At 24.0% G+C, this 23898-nt stretch overlaps 2 protein-coding genes across 2 annotated transcripts in view; both read right to left on the reverse strand.

Annotated features, from left to right (window-relative positions):
* LOC111632912 (5'-nucleotidase-like) overlaps window positions 1-7375 on the reverse strand; it is a 41392-nt gene extending 34017 nt beyond the window's left edge. Inside the window, exon 1 of the mRNA XM_023377440.1 lies at window positions 7355-7375. Coding sequence (XP_023233208.1) covers window positions 7355-7360 — 6 coding nt within the window. The 5' untranslated portion in view covers window positions 7361-7375. The remainder of the gene's footprint in view (window positions 1-7354) is intronic.
* Window positions 7376-11053: 3678 nt separating this feature from the next.
* Window positions 11054-23898, reverse strand: part of LOC111632905 (transmembrane protein 8B-like) — a 39457-nt gene continuing 26612 nt past the window's right edge. The window contains exon 10 of the mRNA XM_023377433.1: window positions 11054-11634. Within this exon, the coding sequence (XP_023233201.1) occupies window positions 11549-11634 (86 nt within the window). The 3' untranslated portion in view covers window positions 11054-11548. The remainder of the gene's footprint in view (window positions 11635-23898) is intronic.

Here is a 23898-nt window from a genome sequence, read left to right on the forward strand (position 1 = left end):
ATTATTAATAAAATAATATGTGAATAATATATTTTAAAAATAATTCTGAATAATCAAAAATTGGCAAATGATTATTTAATATTTCAATCATATCTTACAGGTATTTTTTTAAAAAATTCACAAACCTTTTATATGTCTATAACAGCATACAAATAAACATAAATGAAAACTTATATATAATTTAATACAAAAAATTAATTTTTATTGTAGCAATGGGTTATTTATTAATTATATTTCTCCAAACATTGAACAACAGCAAAACATTTTAGAATCTGATACTCTTTGTCAAAATTTCAATATGTTTGAAAAAATTGATGATAAAATCTAAAAAAAAATTGATTAAAACATTTTAAATTTTCTTAAAACAATCCCATTGCTCATTTTGTAGAGATGATTTAAAATTGATATTAATAACTGTTGATAAATACAATCTATCATCATATTAATCAACAATTATTAAAGTAATTTATAATTAAAAAATCCTAAAATTGTGTTTTTAAGTACAGTAATTTTTCTAATCAACATTGTTATTGAATTAACTTTCAAGAAATGGCCAATATAAAACTTTTAACAAATTTTTTGTATTATAGAAGAACATCAGTTATCCAAAAATTTAAAATTATATAGTCTAAACTTTTTTTGTGCAAAAGTGTGAAAATTTGTGTTTTTATTCTTTATTTTTGCTCTTTCTACTCTTTGTGTACTTTTTCAGGCCCACAGAATCTTTTTTCAGAGTCATTTTTTCATTGTAAACAAGATCTTTTTTCATGCTTGTTATGGTTTGGCCAGACATGTAAGAAAGTGGATGGGTGGTGAAGGATGAGACCTGACATAACCAGAACACACTGTCTATGAAAAATTCTGAAGGTTACTCCTCTGGACTTAATCCTGGATTCCTAGAGTGGTAGGATTATGTCTTAACTGATTTTGCCTTTAGTTTTTTATTTAACATGATTATTTATGCTTCATTAATTTGCTAACATCAATATTTTTATAATTGGTATTTCCATATAAAAATTTTGAGAATATTTATGATACAATTTTAGGAATATATGCATTATCATTAAAAAAACTCAACTCTGATTTACAAAAAATCAGAACTAACTTCTAAAGCAATTTTAAAAACTTTAACTTTACGACAATATCAGAAATACAAAGAAACTTATTAACATTAAATGTTTTTATATGACATACTTTCTAAATAATAATAGTCAGTTTCTATGAAACTATAAAGAAATATTTGTTGCATAGTTGTTACTCTAGTACTTAATTAGCTTCTTAACAATTCAATTTTAAAATCCAATATAAAAATAATTCAAATTTGCAGTGATTTTATTAATTTTATAGACAAAATGCAACTATTAACTTTTCTCTTGTCTGCTTTAATCTATTCCCTTCAAATATTACTAAACGAGAAACATGGGAGATAGAAAGAATTAATTTTTAATGTTCATCTGATCGAACTGTCAACTATCAGTTTTCGGATTACAGAATCATAGGCATAAAGTATAATTTATATTACTTTCTGGTATGGTTCACACAAAACTTTTAATAGGCCTATCAGTGGCTTAATTATAATTTTGAACTCATGAAAAAATTTTCAAGAGTGTCAACTACTCTATTTTCAATAGTCATTTTTTTTATATTGCAATAATAAACTTTTTATTTGACAGTTTTCATTTCATAGTAATAATAAGTGATTTTATAATTATTATTAAAAACTGTTTAAATTGTTAAAGCAGTGTGGGTCCCAGATCTCTGAAGCTTTCCAATCACTGCAAACTTCAGTGAAACCTAGTTATACCACTGACTTACTGTATATGTTTAATAATTATCAGCAGCATGCTACCAATTACAGTCCAGTCAGAGTTCATCCAAACTGTCTCAAATTTAGGTTTCATATCAGTAATTCATATTAAAGCTAAATATTATTTTGATGAGACTGTATCTAATTAAACACTTGAATTCAAGTGCATGTTGGCTTGAAATTATTAAAATATAAAAGTGTGTGCAAACTTTTCAAATGTATATAAAGCTTATTAAAAAATCTGAAATGTTTCAAATGCTTTCAAATTTCAAATTAACTATATTAAGACAATATATTTAATATGTAAAAAGGCAAATAAAAATTCAGAAATATCAATTAAAAATGTCTTCCTGTCACCTTTTATGAATCAAAGCAAAAGAATAAAACTATAATGTACAATTCAATTTGTTTAAATAGTTTCAAATATTTTTATATTTAATTTTCCAATTAATTTGGACAACTGATGTTCTACTTTAATTGATAACATCATTTAAATTTATATTCAAGTAATATATAATAGATATAAAAGATTTTACCATAATTAACTTGAGCTCAATCACAATTTTACACAATAACTGACTAGTATCAACATTACACATTTTACAAATACATCATTAAATATCAATTATTAAATATCATACATTAATTATATTGTGATTGCAGTTGAACCAATCATTATTTGTAATACATTCATTTAACTCATGTAAAGGTATTTATCAAATGTTCAATCCATAAATAATTAGATCATTCAATTCATTCAGAAAGCAAAAAATTTAATATAAAATCCCTGATAGATATTGAATTAATTGTTCTCTTTAGTAAATATACAAGAAAAACAGTATTTTCTATACACAACCTAGTTTAATAGTCTCAGATATGAATTCATAAGTGTCAGATAATTCATATACATATGTATTTATTTTAATAATCAGATCACATGTATAATAGTGTATTTTTCAAGTGACATAGATTGAAATCTTGAGAAACAATTTACATTATTATTGAAATAAAATCATATAAAATATATATCCATACTTTAAATAAAACTATTCACATACAAATACTTTAATTCATGCCTTTTTATTTTAATAAAATGCAAATTGTATTCTGTTTCTGTGTGAAAATCATGTAACATATCATATATTTATGATATAAAATTAATCAAATATTTTGTATGAGCTTTATAAACACAGCATTTTAAATTTAAAAATAAACATTACGATAATCTTTATCAGGAGTCAAAATAGTTTTACTTATACATTGACTTTCATTTATAAATAAAACTGTCTCAACCTTCGTATACAGATTATCAGATTAATGTTTATTTATGTAAGTACAGTATTGAATATTGAGCTCATAATTTTCACTTCATGGAGCATATTATTCTATTCTTTATTTGAAATTTTAAAAAAAAAGCATAGCAAGTCTGTGTAATTTACAAATCAAAAGTAAATAAAACATCATAATATTTATAATAAAGTTATTAATTAGTCAGTAATTATTATCAGAATTATTTTTCTGATAATTAAAAGAAAATCTGATTATTAATAAGTAAACAAAAACATTTGAGCATATGCATGGTTATTGTTCAATTTTTCAAACAAGACTTGATTTATTTTCACATTTTATTAAAAGTGAGCCTTTATTATTATTCTATTTGCACATTTTTTGATCTTTTTCTGCCTATTTTCTAATATCAATTTAAATAATTTAAAATTCTGTTGAATTATTTAAATTCAGGCAGAATCAATTAAATAACAGATCTCTGATATTTAAAATAATAATAATTTAAGAATAATTATTAAGATAAAATGCCAAAAGTCTACCAATAGTTTTCACAAAAAATTTTCCTTTACAATGTATAATTAATTACACATTAAAAACTTGTCTCAGATTAATATTTTTATCTCAGAATTTAATTTTTTGTTGAATTTCAAAACAGAAATTTTTCAAATACATGAAAGACATATAAACATACAAGTAATGAAATTAGAATTTCATTGTGTCTTGTACAGTATAATATACAAATTTTTGAAGATTTTGATTTTGGGCATTAATTAATATGTTCATTCTGTATTCCTTAATTTGACTTGCTTTCTTTATTTTAATTTATTTAAGAAAAATTTAAATAGCAAATCTTATAATTTTTCTTAAGAATGTGAATTAAACAGAATAATGCCCAAATTCTTTAACAGTTCACGAAAATTGATATTAATAACTGTTGATAAATACAATCTGTTATCATATTAATCAACAATTATTAAAGTAATTTATAATTAAAAAATCCTAAAATTGTGTTTTTAAGTACAGTAAAAAACATATCATGATATATCTTAGAGTTTGTGGAAAAATTTCTGAAACGTTGTTCTGACTTTTGAATAATCCTGTATATAATAATGACTATACAAAGAGTGATCAAAAAGTGACGCACGTGTGTTATGTATCAATTTTATTTTGTGAGGCAAATGTACAAAAATACAGNATCATCTGTACTGAGATTCTCATTGTTCTCATCATCTGTACTGAGATTCATAGAAAAGTTTTCTTAAGAATATTTCCAATCCTTTTCTCACACAAGAGAAAATGGGTTAGGGGCGTTGGGTATAACTTTATGGAACAAAGGGGGCGGTGGAGCGAAAAAGTTTGAGAATCACTGGTCTAGCCAAAGCAACGCTATGGTAAGTTGTGATTCAGGTAGCCCCGAACGAGTCGGTGGAAATGGGGAAATGCCGTCCCGTTGGAAAATGAAGTCATTACAGTCTCCTTCAAGCTGAGACGTTAGCCACTGTTCCAACATACCCATACGAACAAAAACACCAAATCTACCCGTTCTGTTTTGAAAACGACACTTGGACAATGTATCGTTCTATTGGCGGACAACATATCATGATATATCTTAGAGTTTGTGGAAAAATTTCTGAAACGTTGTTCTGACTTTTGAATAATCCTGTATATAATAATGACTATACAAAGAGTGATCAAAAAGTGACGCACGTGTGTTATGTATCAATTTTATTTTGTGAGGCAAATGTACAAAAATACAGAAGGTAGTAAAAACAGTTTATAATCTGATCTTTAAGAAAAACAAATCACATTATTGCAATTCTACAGAGAACAGCGATCTGCCATACAAGACTTAACTTCAACAGAGTATCCTATAGTATCTATAGAGAAATATTCCGGCTAGCCAACGTTAATATTGCATTTAAGTCCAACATGCTTTTTCTTGCTGAAGAATGACAGAGTTATGTGAACGATTTTCACTATCTAGCGTTTACACAATTCTTATTTTTGATAACAGTTTAAATCGGCACTGCGATTTAAACTGTTAGTACATGGAACTTCCTGCAGACTAAAGAAGCATCACGGAATGATTTGTGCACAACGGCCTTTCCTCATGACAATGAGTCCGAGTGGTCTTTGATAACATATCACATCTGTTCCTGCATAGCTCAAGTTGCAATCTCGAAATTTACAAAGTGACTAACGAGTAAAAAAGGTTTCGCCGTTAATTTTAAGGACACATCTTCAGTAGCGCATGCATGGAAAGCTCTTATGAACATTAATCATCTTTTTTTTTTAATTTTTCGTTATGTTTAGTTTAATTTTTCTTTTTATTTGTACTTATATACTGTATGTACAATACTTTATCTGACCCATTATACTGTTTTGTAATTTTATTTTATTTTTCTTCAACATTCTTTTGCACATGCGACCACTAACACGAATTTAACGATTTCTATTTTATCAATATTTAAATTTTGCTCTATGTAACATTCCTGAGGATGACTGTTAAAGACAGTTGAATATGTTTCTTATAATAAATTGGTTAATTTTAACTAGATTACAGGTGTTAGTTGATGCTTTTAATGTAATCTCATTCAGTTTTGCAGTATATCTTTGCAACATATTTTCGAAGTGGTCTCCTCATTCACGAGTGCTCTTTTTATCGCTACTACGTTTGATGCTACATTATGAAGCATCTGAAACTGATTCTATTTATCGCCTTTATAATGTTCCTCTTTTGTTCGTCTATTGTGTGCGGGTTATTTTTATGCACGGCGCCTTTGAGGATTTTTTCCCATAGGAAAAAGTCCGACGATCGTGGGGACCACAATCCTTCAGAAATAAGACGTTCGTCAAAGAATTCTCACAAAAACTGTAGAATCTTGATATTTATGAAAATCGTCTACAACACATGCATAAAAGCAATGACGAAATAATGCTCAACAACAAAAATCCGTTGTTCGTGGGGAAAAACCATTTCACTTCCTCAGTAAACAAAGCTGTACTACAGTCAATTTTATGACTTTCACACAAAATTCAGTGTTTCTTAATAGTCAGCAGTCACTATAGTGTGGCTTTTGTAGCGGGAGACAAAATAAAAATAACTTGACACAATTTACCAAATTAATTTTTTGATATGCGCGACTTTTCGATACCTTGTACAGTACATTAGAACACAAGAGATGTGTAAAAATCAAAAATATTAAGTGTTGAAATAGGATTATTCTAGATTATTCTGGCAGAATAACAACAAATCTTATATAAGTATCTAAACAATATTTCAATAAGTTGTAATGAATCGATCTTTATATACATTACAATATTTACAAATATTTTTAGCAATGTATTTTGATCTCCACATTGGCCAAATAAATTACTGTATATTCTAACGAGCGATTATTTCTTGAGAGATCGTCACAATGTCGGGCTGCAATTTTTAATCTATTTACTTAGCGAAAGGATAATTGTTTATCTAATATGTAAAATGGACCTTGTAAGCTACAAAAAAGTGGCTATTGAATTTTTACAACTTCCAGAAACCCAACAGAGTGCCTCGCCAACCAAAATATGTGAAATGTTACGAATAAGCTCGCAAAATTGCATTGAAATCTTTTGATAAAAATCACTAAATTGTACCACGACAGTAGAATAGACAACACAGCTGAAATAAATGGGCGTCGTTCCTCGCTTTTCACTTTTACTAACGCAACTTTTCAACTTTTCCACAGTTGGAAGAAATTCAGAAAATCGAGATTTTGTAATTCGCGGATATCACGATAAGTACTGAACATCATAATTTGTTATAGCGGGAAGTCAGGTATCGGGATATGGCTGTATATTACTAAAAATTCTCGTAGATATAAGCAGCATAAGAAACACAATACTTTTAATCATTTGGAGTTTTAAATTCTAATGGAGTAAACTTTACGAAATTTGACTCCATAATCCGAAACCGAAATTCGTACTCCTTGTTATAGTAGTTCATTATGTAAAGTTTTTCCTGCATAATTAAACTATTTTCTTACTATAGCTTCTAATGAAAGAAATTATAATTTGAAACGTTTCAAATTTGTCATTGTGCCATAATAGGATTTTGTTTATTGAATACTGTAGACCTACATATTTCTTTAAGTGATCATTAATTACCAATGCTTTGAATTTTAAAAAAGTCCTGACAGAATGAGAGAGATTTTTTGATACAACACCACGTACATTTTTAGATTAGCAAACCCATAAAAGTAAAAATAATGTAATACATACCTTCATTTACTGTATTTTAATAAAAGTATTTCCGTTCATATTTTAAATTTAATGAAATTTCCATTTAGCAACATCTATATTTTCTCAGAGACTTAGAAGAGATGATCGCCCAATGCAGATGATCTTCAAGAGTTGTTCTATGTAATGAATATTTAAATTATGCAAAGACGACATCATATTATACAAATATGACGTCTTCAATCTAAGTTTCTAAACTTAAACATTTAACGTTTATTGTTTGATATTTCTAAAATACCATTTACTGTGTCATTAAGATGGTGTTAAAATTAAAAGTTAAACATTAAAACTTTTTTACTAAAATTCACTATTATGATATTAAATTTCTATCCTAAAACTTAAAAAATATTCCTGTTACTTTTAATAATAACAATATCTAAATTTTGGAAAATAAAAATCAAAATCACATAAATTTTACATTTTTGATTTATTGTTGTTTGTTAAGATTAACATCTTTGAAAACTGTTCATTTATAATTTTTTTAAATTCAAATTTTCATTTACAATTTATCACACCAACTGTTGAAAGATTAATATAAGAAGATCTTCATAAACTGCATTTCAATATTTTTAATCATTATATAATTGAAAATGATAGTTACCTACGAAAAAAAATAAGAAAATGTTTGAATGTTCGATTATCTTTATTTAATATTTAAAGTAAAATAACCTTGTATAAATAGAAAACTGATAACAAATACGTAATTTTTTGTAAGAAACATTTCTCCATGTAGTTTTCTTTCTCCAATTAATCCATAAAATTAATTTTTTATTTTTCTTCTTAAAATTTATCTAACATTGTTTACTTTAATAAAGATGAAAATAAACAATGCCAACCAATGCATGCAGGAAATATTAAAAGATACAATTGATTCTCAAAATTCTAATTACTCACCCAGAAAACAGGATTTTGTGTTGCAAGATAAACAGAATGAGATGTTTAATAAAATTGCAATACCCTTTCTAATACTACTTAGATAAGCAATATATGATCAAAATTATTGTTCAAATGCATAAGAAACAGATTTCATCTCTCTCATTTGGTTTATAATATTACATTACAGTACTGCAAATCTGACTACAAAAGTCAAATTATTTTAAGAATAGAAAACATGGAAGAGGGCATTAAAATATCAAAAAAAGTCACATTGAATGTGTTTAATTTGAAATTTTACCACACTTACAAATCTATCATTACATTAGAATTGTTGAAGTAATAATTATAAGTATAATCTAGAAGCCAATGTATATGTCTACGAAAACAGTAATAATAAAATGCTAAACTTTAATTTTTAATACATTCTGTTGTCAAAAAACTGAAATCAAGTTTTACAGAACTAATAATTTCAGTATTCTGAGATTTTGGAATTTCCTACTTTATAAGACTGGGACATTGTTCATACATAAACTGTAAAAAAAGCTCTCATTTACTTGCTAGGAAGACAATTTTATTTTTAATTTGTTAAGATTATTAGCAATTTTACATAATGAATTTATTATTATATCAATATTTTATAATGATAATTAATCCTAAATAAATGCTTAATCCTTAAATATTTCCATTTTAAATAAATAATGCAGAGAAGTTTGAAGTAAATACATCTTTTAATATATTGATTGATTAAAAAAGTTTTTGCAATGTTAAATAATGGAAGTTACTTGGCCATAATATAACATTACTATTTCTGCTTTCAATAAAAAAAATTTGGTAACAATTAAAATAAATCACCTCAAAGTGAGAACAAGTTTTAAATTTATATCTGATTTACTTAAAATGCATGAAGTTACTAATCGATTTGTCTGAATCCCTTTCCTAACTTGATTAACATACTTTTTCATCTACCTATTCCATCAACCTTCTACCATTAATGTCTCACTCTTTTTCGCTTCACTTCAAATTGATTATTTCTTGAAATAAATATCACAGCATGTACAGTATAAGGAAAATTTCCAAGACAATAAAAACAGTATTAATTATCATTCCAATACTATTTCTAGAATTTGAATTACTTCTGCATTTATAAAGCAAACATAAAAACTGAATACTTGACAGATTCATTAGTAATTTTTTAAAATTATCATATTAACCAGTAATTAAAATTTCTTTCAGTTGAAAGTAAAAAGAACAATGATGTTAAACAATTATACTAAGAAATAAAATGAATACTTCTAAACTTTGTCAAAGTTGTTAGAGCAACTGGATATATTTAAAGTTAAAGATCAGTGCTAACAATGACAAATCATCTAATACAAATCCCACAAAGATTTTTAATTCAGGTAGAGAACAAATGATCTTCAGACCACCCATGCAACCTTCTGTTAGCTTCTAATGCAACATGATAAAATATAAAAATGGCATAAGTTTAATTTTGTTGTCATAAATTTTGAATTATGGAATTCTTATTTTCTGTTCTTTTTTTAAAATAATGAATGTATTATATGTTTTTTTATCCATGCATGCTAAATGCATACACTTATGCAATCTGTAATACAACAGCAGCCCTCTAAAATGGAATAAGGCCCTCCAATTAAAAAATCTTCATTATCTCTATTCTAATGTATCATTAAAAATCTGATCAAGAAAATTCTATATTTTAACAAATGTAATGTCATAATTATTAATTTAGATTTAAATAAAATTTAATAAAAAATGAGTAATTATTATATAATGACCCCAAATCTGTTCTTAAATTGCATGAATTTATGAGAACCAAATGTACTTTCTTTTATAAAACAAAGACGATTAGTAAACCAAATAAAATTAATTATGTGGATTAATTATTTTTATAGGAATATTTATGAAAAAAATGTAAGTATGTATTATCTAAAGGAAACTCATATAATTTAGAATTCTTTTAATTTGCATTATCAAAATTTTTCCAATTAGGACTAGACAATAATGAAATGTAGTAATTATACAATAGTGATTAATTGTATAATGACTTCTTATTCTTATATATATATATCTGAATTTTTACAAAATATATAATAATAATAAATAAATAAATGTAAAATATATCACTTAACATGCTTTAAATAAGTTTTTCTGTAAATATATTGAAAAAATACTTATTATAATTGAAACATATTGTGACCAAAAAACATTTAAATACAATAACAACAATGTTTAAATTGAGCTAAACCACAACAATATAATAAATTACTAATTATTTTCTACTAAAAAATTATTAATAATTTTTTTAATAATATGGCACAAGATAATTTGTATTTTTATTTTAACAATTAACATAATATTAAGAAACATTTTCTAACTTTTTTACACATTTAAACAACAAACCTAACTTTAAACTGTGAGCGAGTGAAGTTTTGAAGTTATTTTAACAGCTGATTCTTGCTCAATGCAAGTTTTACAAATGGAAAACTTTAATAAAATTATTTTTTTAAATATTTTATATACATATGTACTGTATATTTATATATATATATATAGATATTACAATATTTTGCAAATATATAACTAGAAAAAATAGCTTTTAACTTTTGTTTGACTCGACATTATGTGCAAATATATATATATATCAATACTGGACTAGAATATTATCTTAATTTTTCAGATTTTCAACTGTACATCATTAATTTTTATTATCACAATTATATTAAATTATCTCACTATATTAAAAGATGAGAAAATATATATTATATATTAAAAAAAATTAATCTTAGAAATTAATTCAAAAAATGAAATTATTGTATATTAAGTGTTATATGTAAAGAGAAGGAATAAATTAATCTCTTATTATAATAGTTTTAAAAATTCATAAAATATTGAAACGAATAAATTTAATTATAAAATAAATTAGAAAAAAATAATAAAGCCATAGGAAAATAAAATTTGTAAACTCTGCTCAAAATCAACTGAATTGCTTAACTATACAGAATAATAATAATAATAATAGTAATAGTAATAACAATAATAATACAGTAATAAGGATCGTCGAAAAGTGATCATGCATGCTGATAATTAGAATTCAAAATTCGAAAAATTTATAAAGATTCTAAAAATTTGAATATTTGTTTTTGTTTTATCTACAGCACCATTAAAGGCATTCATTACAATTTAGTTCAGAAGTAATATCTAAACACAATTTCCTGTTCAATTATTGGAAGATAATCCAGGTAGACTGCAAATGGAAATTTTTGCCTATTCTAGGTAGAATCAGAGCATATCAGTCTCATTATCTTGCAGGAACTTGAAAGAGCCATGAGGTTTCCAATGCACCTGCATCACTTCCTGAGCAGAGTCTACAAATAATGTAAAATTATCTGCGTTACTGTTTTGGTCATAATTTAACTGCGTTTGTATTTTATTGATATTGAGAAAATATATAATTAGAAAAACAAAATTATATCTCAAAAATTTTATAAGAAAATATTTATTTATAATAAGATATATTTTTAAAAAAACTGATTGAAATTATGTTTGAATTTTAATATTTGTCAAAAAAAATCATTAGAAAGATTCTAAAATAAATAAATTTTTGTACATTTAATTTATGTATATATATATAATAAAGATGTGTTAATAAAAATAATTAATAACTTAACAATAATATTAAATTACATTACATTTATTTTATATCAAATTGTCTTCTACATTAATCTAATTAAACATTTANTATGTCTATAACAGCATACAAATAAACATAAATGAAAACTTATATATAATTTAATACAAAAAATTAATTTTTATTGTAGCAATGGGTTATTTATTAATTATATTTCTCCAAACATTGAACAACAGCAAAACATTTTAGAATCTGATACTCTTTGTCAAAATTTCAATATGTTTGAAAAAATTGATGATAAAATCTAAAAAAAAATTGATTAAAACATTTTAAATTTTCTTAAAACAATCCCATTGCTCATTTTGTAGAGATGATTTAAAATTGATATTAATAACTGTTGATAAATACAATCTATCATCATATTAATCAACAATTATTAAAGTAATTTATAATTAAAAATCCTAAAATTGTGTTTTTAAGTACAGTAATTTTTCTAATCAACATTGTTATTGAATTAACTTTCAAGAAATGGCCAATATAAAACTTTTAACAAATTTTTTGTATTATAGAAGAACATCAGTTATCCAAAAATTTAAAATTATATAGTCTAAACTTTTTTTGTGCAAAAGTGTGAAAATTTGTGTTTTTATTCTTTATTTTTGCTCTTTCTACTCTTTGTGTACTTTTTCAGGCCCACAGAATCTTTTTTCAGAGTCATTTTTTCATTGTAAACAAGATCTTTTTTCATGCTTGTTATGGTTTGGCCAGACATGTAAGAAAGTGGATGGGTGGTGAAGGATGAGACCTGACATAACCAGAACACACTGTCTATGAAAAATTCTGAAGGTTACTCCTCTGGACTTAATCCTGGATTCCTAGAGTGGTAGGATTATGTCTTAACTGATTTTGCCTTTAGTTTTTTATTTAACATGATTATTTATGCTTCATTAATTTGCTAACATCAATATTTTTATAATTGGTATTTCCATATAAAAATTTTGAGAATATTTATGATACAATTTTAGGAATATATGCATTATCATTAAAAAAACTCAACTCTGATTTACAAAAAATCAGAACTAACTTCTAAAGCAATTTTAAAAACTTTAACTTTACGACAATATCAGAAATACAAAGAAACTTATTAACATTAAATGTTTTTATATGACATACTTTCTAAATAATAATAGTCAGTTTCTATGAAACTATAAAGAAATATTTGTTGCATAGTTGTTACTCTAGTACTTAATTAGCTTCTTAACAATTCAATTTTAAAATCCAATATAAAAATAATTCAAATTTGCAGTGATTTTATTAATTTTATAGACAAAATGCAACTATTAACTTTTCTCTTGTCTGCTTTAATCTATTCCCTTCAAATATTACTAAACGAGAAACATGGGAGATAGAAAGAATTAATTTTTAATGTTCATCTGATCGAACTGTCAACTATCAGTTTTCGGATTACAGAATCATAGGCATAAAGTATAATTTATATTACTTTCTGGTATGGTTCACACAAAACTTTTAATAGGCCTATCAGTGGCTTAATTATAATTTTGAACTCATGAAAAAATTTTCAAGAGTGTCAACTACTCTATTTTCAATAGTCATTTTTTTTATATTGCAATAATAAACTTTTTATTTGACAGTTTTCATTTCATAGTAATAATAAGTGATTTTATAATTATTATTAAAAACTGTTTAAATTGTTAAAGCAGTGTGGGTCCCAGATCTCTGAAGCTTTCCAATCACTGCAAACTTCAGTGAAACCTAGTTATACCACTGACTTACTGTATATGTTTAATAATTATCAGCAGCATGCTACCAATTACAGTCCAGTTAGAGTTCATCCAAACTGTCTCAAATTTAGGTTTCATATCAGTAATTCATATTAAAGCTAAATATTATTTTGATGAGACTGTATCTAATTAAACACTTGAATTCAAGTGCATGTTGGCTTGAAATTATTAAAATATAAAAGTGTGTGCAAACTTTTCAAATGTATATAAAGCTTATTAAAAAATCTGAAATGTTTCAAATGCTTTCAAATTTCAAATTAACTATATTAAGACAATATATTTAATATGTAAAAAGGCAAATAAAAATTCAGAAATATCAATTAAAAATGTCTTCCTGTCACCTTTTATGAATCAAAGCAAAAGAATAAAACTATAATGTACAATTCAATTTGTTTAAATAGTTTCAAATATTTTTATATTTAATTTTCCAATTAATTTGGACAACTGATGTTCTACTTTAATTGATAACATCATTTAAATTTATATTCAAGTAATATATAATAGATATAAAAGATTTTACCATAATTAACTTGAGCTCAATCACAATTTTACACAATAACTGACTAGTATCAACATTACACATTTTACAAATACATCATTAAATATCAATTATTAAATATCATACATTAATTATATTGTGATTGCAGTTGAACCAATCATTATTTGTAATACATTCATTTAACTCATGTAAAGGTATTTATCAAATGTTCAATCCATAAATAATTAGATCATTCAATTCATTCAGAAAGCAAAAAATTTAATATAAAATCCCTGATAGATATTGAATTAATTGTTCTCTTTAGTAAATATACAAGAAAAACAGTATTTTCTATACACAACCTAGTTTAATAGTCTCAGATATGAATTCATAAGTGTCAGATAATTCATATACATATGTATTTATTTTAATAATCAGATCACATGTATAATAGTGTATTTTTCAAGTGACATAGATTGAAATCTTGAGAAACAATTTACATTATTATTGAAATAAAATCATATAAAATATATATCCATACTTTAAATAAAACTATTCACATACAAATACTTTAATTCATGCCTTTTTATTTTAATAAAATGCAAATTGTATTCTGTTTCTGTGTGAAAATCATGTAACATATCATATATTTATGATATAAAATTAATCAAATATTTTGTATGAGCTTTATAAACACAGCATTTTAAATTTAAAAATAAACATTACGATAATCTTTATCAGGAGTCAAAATAGTTTTACTTATACATTGACTTTCATTTATAAATAAAACTGTCTCAACCTTCGTATACAGATTATCAGATTAATGTTTATTTATGTAAGTACAGTATTGAATATTGAGCTCATAATTTTCACTTCATGGAGCATATTATTCTATTCTTTATTTGAAATTTTAAAAAAAAAGCATAGCAAGTCTGTGTAATTTACAAATCAAAAGTAAATAAAACATCATAATATTTATAATAAAGTTATTAATTAGTCAGTAATTATTATCAGAATTATTTTTCTGATAATTAAAAGAAAATCTGATTATTAATAAGTAAACAAAAACATTTGAGCATATGCATGGTTATTGTTCAATTTTTCAAACAAGACTTGATTTATTTTCACATTTTATTAAAAGTGAGCCTTTATTATTATTCTATTTGCACATTTTTTGATCTTTTTCTGCCTATTTTCTAATATCAATTTAAATAATTTAAAATTCTGTTGAATTATTTAAATTCAGGCAGAATCAATTAAATAACAGATCTCTGATATTTAAAATAATAATAATTTAAGAATAATTATTAAGATAAAATGCCAAAAGTCTACCAATAGTTTTCACAAAAAATTTTCCTTTACAATGTATAATTAATTACACATTAAAAACTTGTCTCAGATTAATATTTTTATCTCAGAATTTAATTTTTTGTTGAATTTCAAAACAGAAATTTTTCAAATACATGAAAGACATATAAACATACAAGTAATGAAATTAGAATTTCATTGTGTCTTGTACAGTATAATATACAAATTTTTGAAGATTTTGATTTTGGGCATTAATTAATATGTTCATTCTGTATTCCTTAATTTGACTTGCTTTCTTTATTTTAATTTATTTAAGAAAAATTTAAATAGCAAATCTTATAATTTTTCTTAAGAATGTGAATTAAACAGAATAATGCCCAAATTCTTTAACAGTTCACGTTAAAAATCTAAATATTTTTAATACTTTAAAAGTAAATATTAATTATTATATAATAAAGTTTTTATTTTTATTAATTTAAAGTTTACTCAATCCTGTCTTTTATATATATATGAATAGAATACATGATAATTAAATTTTAAAATTAACAATCATTAAGAATGTGATTATTTTATTTTTAAAAAAATGTATTTAATACAAGCATAACGAATTTAACATCACATACTTTACAACTACAAACAACTCAAACTGAAAACTTTAAATTATGAATAAAAGTATCTTTCAACTCTATGAGCTTGCATAATTGCAATACTAGCCAAATGTCATTTTATTAATGTGATATTTTAATTAATTTAAAATATATCTATATAAAAGTAACTAAATATTTTTCAGTTTATAGTTTATATATATATATCTATTTGATATTAAAATTGTGTTTGAAAATATGACATTGTTTTCTTTTTAATTTGGACTTTTTCAACTTAAGCATAAAAAAATAAAGCAGAATTATGAAATTTCTCAATGTAAAATTTTTTGAATCCTTTTCTAGCTTTATATATTTCTAAAACTACATTTTCTCTTGTCCATATTTTAATATTTCTAATATTTGTCTTCTTTTGCTGGATAACATTTTGAACATTACTGTGCATTTGAATGCTTTAAAATGGTTTGTAAAAAGTGTTTTTTTGTTATAAGTTTCCATAAAGATAGACTTATTCAATCCAAAAATACTTTGAAAGTAAGTTGTGATGTTTGTGATTCTAGAAAAGTAACATATTTATGTGGATCTGTGAAAAATTAATTTTCTTCAATATATAACATGTGGTATTTATTGTCATTATAATTATGTTTGTAAGTTAGTAATGAGTTAATATTTATAAGATTAATAAAAATGACTTAAGATTATTAATACAATATTGAATTTGATTCAGAATCAAAAGAAATTATTAATATAGAAACTGGAGTTGAGATCGAAAGAAGAAAACATGTACACAGTTCAATATCAAGAGAGAAGATACAGAGAAAAAATACAAGGTGAAATAGACAGACTAGTAGATTTATATTACCTAAAGGTACACCTCAAAGAGAACAGACAGTTAAGAACACTTTCTCTTCCAAAGTCTATCACTGAAAACATTCCAACACGTGATAGGAATTATATCAAAAAATATTGAAATCTGCTATAAAATTTAAATATATTAAAATTAGTAGGTTGAAACATAATCTGCAAAAATATAATAAACAGAAAAAGAACGTTTATTTTGAAGATAATGATGAAAAAACAGAAAATTCAAACAAAAACAATATTTAATAGTTTAAGTGCTAAATTTTTGTTAATTATGCAATGTTAACTAATATTTTATATAGGTTTTCAATGTTCATTAAAAACAGTTTAAATGTTAATATTAGACAGTAGAAAGATGTTTGAACATGATACAAATTGTATTGTGTTCAGAAGAAATTGCTTTTTAATGTTTATGTTAAAATTTTATTTTTTACTGTTGTGGATATACAAAGCTTATATATAATAATAACCAACAAAAGCCAACTTCTGGTGTGTATAAACAAAAAAGTTGTTAGTTGATTGATTGTTATGTGCAACTTTAAGTTTAAATTTATAGTCCAAATGGTCTTTCAAATTACATTCTTTCAAAAACTTTTATAAATTCACATCTGTTCTGAAAGACATTCCATTGAGTAACCATTCTGTCACACCTGAAGAACTCAGGAGTTAGAAAACATTTGTGCAAAAATCATTTTTTGTTTATACACACTGGAAACTGTTTCTGTGTTTGTTATTACATATATCTCAGTGTGGTGTGATGTAATTTGAAGCATATATATATATTGTAAATACTTGCAATTCTATTCATTGTTCCTGAAGATACAATGAATCTATTGTAATGAAAATACTTAAATTTTAATTTGTCATGTTCATTATTCTACATATTTTAGTAATAAAAACTAATTAAGATTATTTATAACTTTTCCTAGCATGCTGCATAAAAGTAATACTTGTTGAATGCATCTGTTTTATGCTATTTAAATTTTATTTTATGAAAGTATTAGGCATTTTGATATAAGCTTACATGCTTTATTATCACTCAATTTATGACTTGCTTCATAGCTGTCTAATATGAGGTACAGTACTTTCACAGGTGAGTACACAGTATGCAATCCTAATAAATCATTTTGGTTTCATACGATGCTTTGATCGGCACTAGTTTTGATAAAAGCATTAAATTTAACTGAATATAATTCATATAATTACCATGTAATAAAAATCTAGCCATATTTTTGTCATTTTATTTTTCTTTGGGGTGCTGCAATTCTGCAGTACTTATCATGAATTGCCACTGTTTACAATTGAAACGAACTTTCTATTATGATTGTACAAAATGTTATATTTTCTTGCTGAATATCTCAGTGTAATATTTTGTACTTCAAATTATTTTTTCAGAATCATAATCTCCATTTAAAAAAATTACAGTTTGATGTGTAATTGCATGCTTCATCAGTTTTACAGGAATAATTAAGTGATACAAGCAGGAATTTATTGAATCATCTTCTAAATAACAGTATTATTAGATGACAAATAAATATGAATTAAAAATAACAAGTTATTGATAACATTCAAAAATGTTAAATACATATACATTTTTCCAAGATGTACATGCATTTTTTTGAAGAACTTGAAACAGCAACTCAAAATTTAATTGAAAATTCTATCAATTAACATTTACAAAGCATTTATGAAGATTTGCAAGAAAGTTTTATATATGTGCAGTGACAAATCTACAATAATTTATCAAATCAAGTAAACTCCAAAAATATTTTAATTACAATATAAACTGCAACTTGTTTGGGTTGTGGAATCTTAATATATTTCATTAATGGAGTCAACAATAAAATAACTTCTCAAATTATTTGTTATATTGCTTAATCCTCAACTTAACAATTTTTGACTATTCATTGTTCTTAATCAATTTACACAATTGTCATCTTTCTAAATTCTTGAAATAAGAAATTTAATAGTTATATATATTTTAAGTATGCTGTAATAATAAATATTACTACTAAAATCTTTGCAAAAGCTTTTTGTACTGAAGTACAGGTTAACAAATTAGCTAGAATTGCAATTATGCCTTTCAGTCATAAGATATATCATCTAAAATAAAATATTCTAAATTTAATTTTTCTCTCAATTGTAAAATATTTTCAGAATACAATTATCACAGATAATTATTGCCAGAATAATTTATGTCCTAAATATCAAAGAAAAACTTTAATTTGCTCTACATAATAAGTGTAAAATATCATCAAAATGAATACCAGAGTATCTTAAATATTTGTCTATAATGTATTAACTTCACAAAAACTCTAAGGCACTCAAATTTGTGCTGAATTTTATCTGTTTAATATAAGAAATTATTATTTAAAAAAATTGTGCCCGATAAACAAAAAATATATAAATGTTCTATCTCGCTTAAGTATAACAAATAGGACGGAAGAGTTTTATAAAATTGGTGGACTGTTTTATTTTTAAAAAATATGAAATATACTGAGCATTCTTTGCTATATATATATATATCACTGATATGTTTTACCAAAGATATATTTATTATTTAAGAATTTTGCAGGATATGCTTTCTAATTTGCTATTTTTGAATATGGTGTATAGAAATATTGGTGATAGATGTGCTATTATATTATTACATTTTCTAAAATATGTTATTTTGAAAAATATTTCAGGATTTATGACTAGATAATGTGACAAGATTAAGAATAAAATTCTGAGATATGTATCTAACTCTTCCTTAAGAATATATTTAATTTTAGTGTAGATACTCCTACTTCATTTCTCTTAATACCAGAAAATGGTTTTGCTATATAAGGAGTTTTCTTCTTCAAAAAAAAGGCAGACAATTATCATTATGAAGTCATGAAACTGTGATATGTTTCTTAATAGGGGCTGTGACTAGTAGAGAAATGTATAAGTGAAAGGTAGTCTATAATTTTTGATTCCACAAGATTGTATTGCCTTTTTAACATTTTCAATGTGACACTGACTTACAATATTCAATCAGCAAAACAAAATTTATGAAATTAATTTATAAATGAATTTAAGTTTATAAACATACATATTTCATTTCTGATATAGAGATAGAAGGAAATGTGTTATATATTTCATTTCTTAAAAATAGTGAACACCTCAATGAACATTAAATACTTTATCAAAGTTTTGGAATATCAATATGTACTTTACTAAATATATATAAAATTATTTCAAATAAAATTACTTGGTTTTCTTTTATCTAATATCAGTTCTAATGAATTCATTTAAAGCTATAAACTGATAACTTATATACATAAAAGTAATATTTAAGAAAGAATATTATATATTATACATAATTTATAAATTAAATAAATCAAACTTTATTCTAGTTCATGATAAAATAAATGGAAACAGAAAGTGTGAGAGGGGGAGAATATCATCATCAACTGTTAATCTAAAAGTATTAAACATTCTTTTAAAGTTAAAATCTTCTTGTTTAATTAATTAATGTATAAAAAAAAATATACTTTCTATGATAAATTAATCAATCGTCAAACACAGCATATTCTGTTCTTTAACACTTCATAAGTGTTAAATTTCAATTCATTTTTAATAACAATTCTTTTTTTCATCATTAGAACAAAACTGTTATCAATTTGGTTCAATATAATTATATTCATACTGGTACTCAAAATATATCAATTTTAATTTTAGTAACTTATGGTTAAAAAGATTCTAGATCCTCACTTTTAATATAAAATCATTAACTTAATCAACACCTGATCCCTCGCTGAGAGATTTATTCTTAAAACAAACGTTTTCAATCCAATCAATGGATCATCATCAGGTTAATTACAACACTTCAAAAATAGAACAAGTTCAAAATACAAAATATTTTGTATTTTGAACTTGTTCTATTTTTAGAACCTGTAATAGGTTCTAAAAGTGCCATTGTTTTATTGGTATTGCGAATTACTGTATTATTAGTGCCATATTCAAGGGTTAATAATTAAGAATGACATTACCTACTGCTCCGACATCTAACATCATCACTGAGAATTAGATAATGTTTGTATATGCACATTAGATCTGTTCAGTGAAGTTCAGAATAAAGCAGAGTTTGTTGAGAAAAATATAATGTTTATTGCTGCATAATTTTATTGTAGCCCCAAAAATACAATGTAAGATATTCAAATGTAAAAATAAAAATACTTTAATTTTAAATATTACAATTTTATTTATATTTGTAATAATACAAAATTTGTAAAGGGGCCCGTAAATATTATTTTGCCTAGGGCCCGCAAAGGTCTAAATTAGGCCTGTCAGAATGAGCAATTACATATTGTGACATCATCCCAATGCCAGGCTGCAATTTTTAATCATATTCTTAATTTATTCAATTTAAAATATATGTTCTCCATCTCAAATTTGTAGTGTCTTGCCCCTGTAATCATACTTTTCCTGAAAATAGAGTCATGCTGGTCATCTATATAACTCCATTCAATGGAAAATTTTTGAACTGAATTCATGTGACTTCTGGTCTAGACCAGAAGTTTGTATATAGTTAATCTTTTCCCTAAGCTTTCCATATCTGGTCTTGACTTTCATCTGTCTAACACTGTTCTCGAGATTAACAAAGGACAAATAGACAGATGGATGACAGTGGAAATTTGTAGGTCTACAATTTTTTCAAATTGCAATCCAAAAAAAACTGATTATAAAAACTACTATTATACAAAGCAAAACAAAAGAAGTTGAGATGAAAATGAAATGCAATGCAGAGAATATAAAAATGTGCATTAATGAATGAGATATAGTTTGATGGACCTAAATATTGTATTCAGGAGTTTTTAACATTAGTTTCCTTAATAAGCTGTTTTTACTTTTTTTCGTGTCTGTTTGTTTGTTTAATAATAATTTTTGTTGTCAAGATAAATGAAATTTCTGAATAAACTTTTGTTGTCAATATATGACTTCAATTTATTTTATGCCAATGAACAATTGTGCTGTTAATTTTGTATCATTCCTTGGTTTGGAGTGTCTTTACATTTCATTCATTTAAAACATTTCAAAAATATGCAAAAATTCTTAGATTAACAATTAATGATAATAAATTATTTGTTAAAATTGTTGAACATATTAAACTTTTTGAGATTTTATTTTAAATATATATCTATTTAGTATGAAATAGAAAATACAAGAAAGAAGATAGGCATGGAATGAAAACCAAGTAATTTTATTTTTAAATATACTATGATTGTAATTAACTATATGAATCAAGTTTGCAATGAAAATGAAAATAAGCATCTGAAAAGCAGGCAAAATACAAAGAATATATTCAAAATAGAAAAAATTTAGGAAAAGCTCATTTCAGCATAAAATAAGCATATAGATATATATGTATAAAAAAATAATAATAATATACATAAGAAATTTGTGATAATAAACGTACAAAAAATAAAATTTAAAACTAAATATTTTATTTATAGTTACTAAATTTATCATTTTACTTGATAACTTTAAAAAAGTATAACATGAATAGCTAACATTTAACAAAATAATATAAACAAAATTCTATTATAAATTTAAATAAAATCTATACAGTATACAGAGTATTATCATAATGAATAAATTTAAACTTAAAAACTTATAACAACAATAGAAAAAGCAGTCTACTGGAAACATTTATAATCTATATTCTCTGTAAAAACATCTCTCTCATCTAAGAATTTTATTTTATATATCAAAAATTAAAATTAAATTATTATATTACAAAGTACAAAATAACAATTATTTACTTATCTATTATTTTGAGTAATTAAATTACTAATAATAATATTTTATATGGAATAACTAAACCAACACATAATTTTCCTATTATATTAAAGAAATACTATTGATTAAAAATACTGAGTTTTAAAATTTAAAATCACTTATTTAATATGCAAATATTTGACTTTCATAATGTACTTCAATATGGTTTTTAACCAATTTATTAAAAGAAATATATTAAAATATATTGAAATTTATATTAAGATATTTAATAAGAATAGATTCTAATTCTGGTATTTTTGAAACCATGCCAGTAATCTTTGTAATTTAAACACAAATTATTTATTGTATTTATAAAGACACTTGGCAAATCACAGAATTAAATTTTATTCAGTTGATACGTGTTCCTCTCATTTATACACGTATCATATCATCAGAAGATGCATAAGGGTCAACAAAACAACAATTACAGAGAAAAACTGCAAGTTGGCTGAAGAGGGGTTTGAAATGCCGGAAACGTGTATAAATGACACGTATTAACTGAATAAAATTTAATTCTGTGATTTGCCAAGTGTCTGTATAAATACAATAAATAATTTATGTTTGAATTATAAATAGATTCTAATTTGTTCTTAGATTAAAAAAAAAAATTATTTTACATATCTAGGAGTTCATTACATTCCAAATTAGGCATATCATTTACATTTTTTTTAATAAATAATTCAGTTAATTTCCTAATTATACATTAATTCAGCTTTGGTTTATATTAAAAATATAATAGCGTTGAGAAACTAATGATAATAAGTTATTGGATGATGCCTCCTGTTGTCTCTATTTCAATCTGTTTTGATCTTACAATGTATTCAAAATAGGTAAAAATCAACTAAATTTTAATTTTTAAACTCTTCTATTAAATTATTTGATATGTTTTTAAGATTTATGTTTAATATGTTTGTCTGATAAAACAATTTAATAATAATAATATATTTGTAATATATACAAATGATTCTGTATGAGTTAAAACAAAAATTTTAACTTTATAATACTATGTGTACTTGAAAATCATTTATAATTTATGAATGATTATCTATTTTAATATATCTCCAATCTAATTAACTGAAATATTCTAAATTTTGATTTTTATATAATCAACAAATCACTGTAATGTTTTCAAATATAGAAAATGG

Source organism: Centruroides sculpturatus, unplaced genomic scaffold (genome assembly GCF_000671375.1).
Source record: "Centruroides sculpturatus isolate CEXI.00-Female unplaced genomic scaffold, Cexi_2.0 scaffold292, whole genome shotgun sequence".
Lineage (NCBI taxonomy): Eukaryota > Metazoa > Arthropoda > Arachnida > Scorpiones > Buthidae > Centruroides > Centruroides sculpturatus.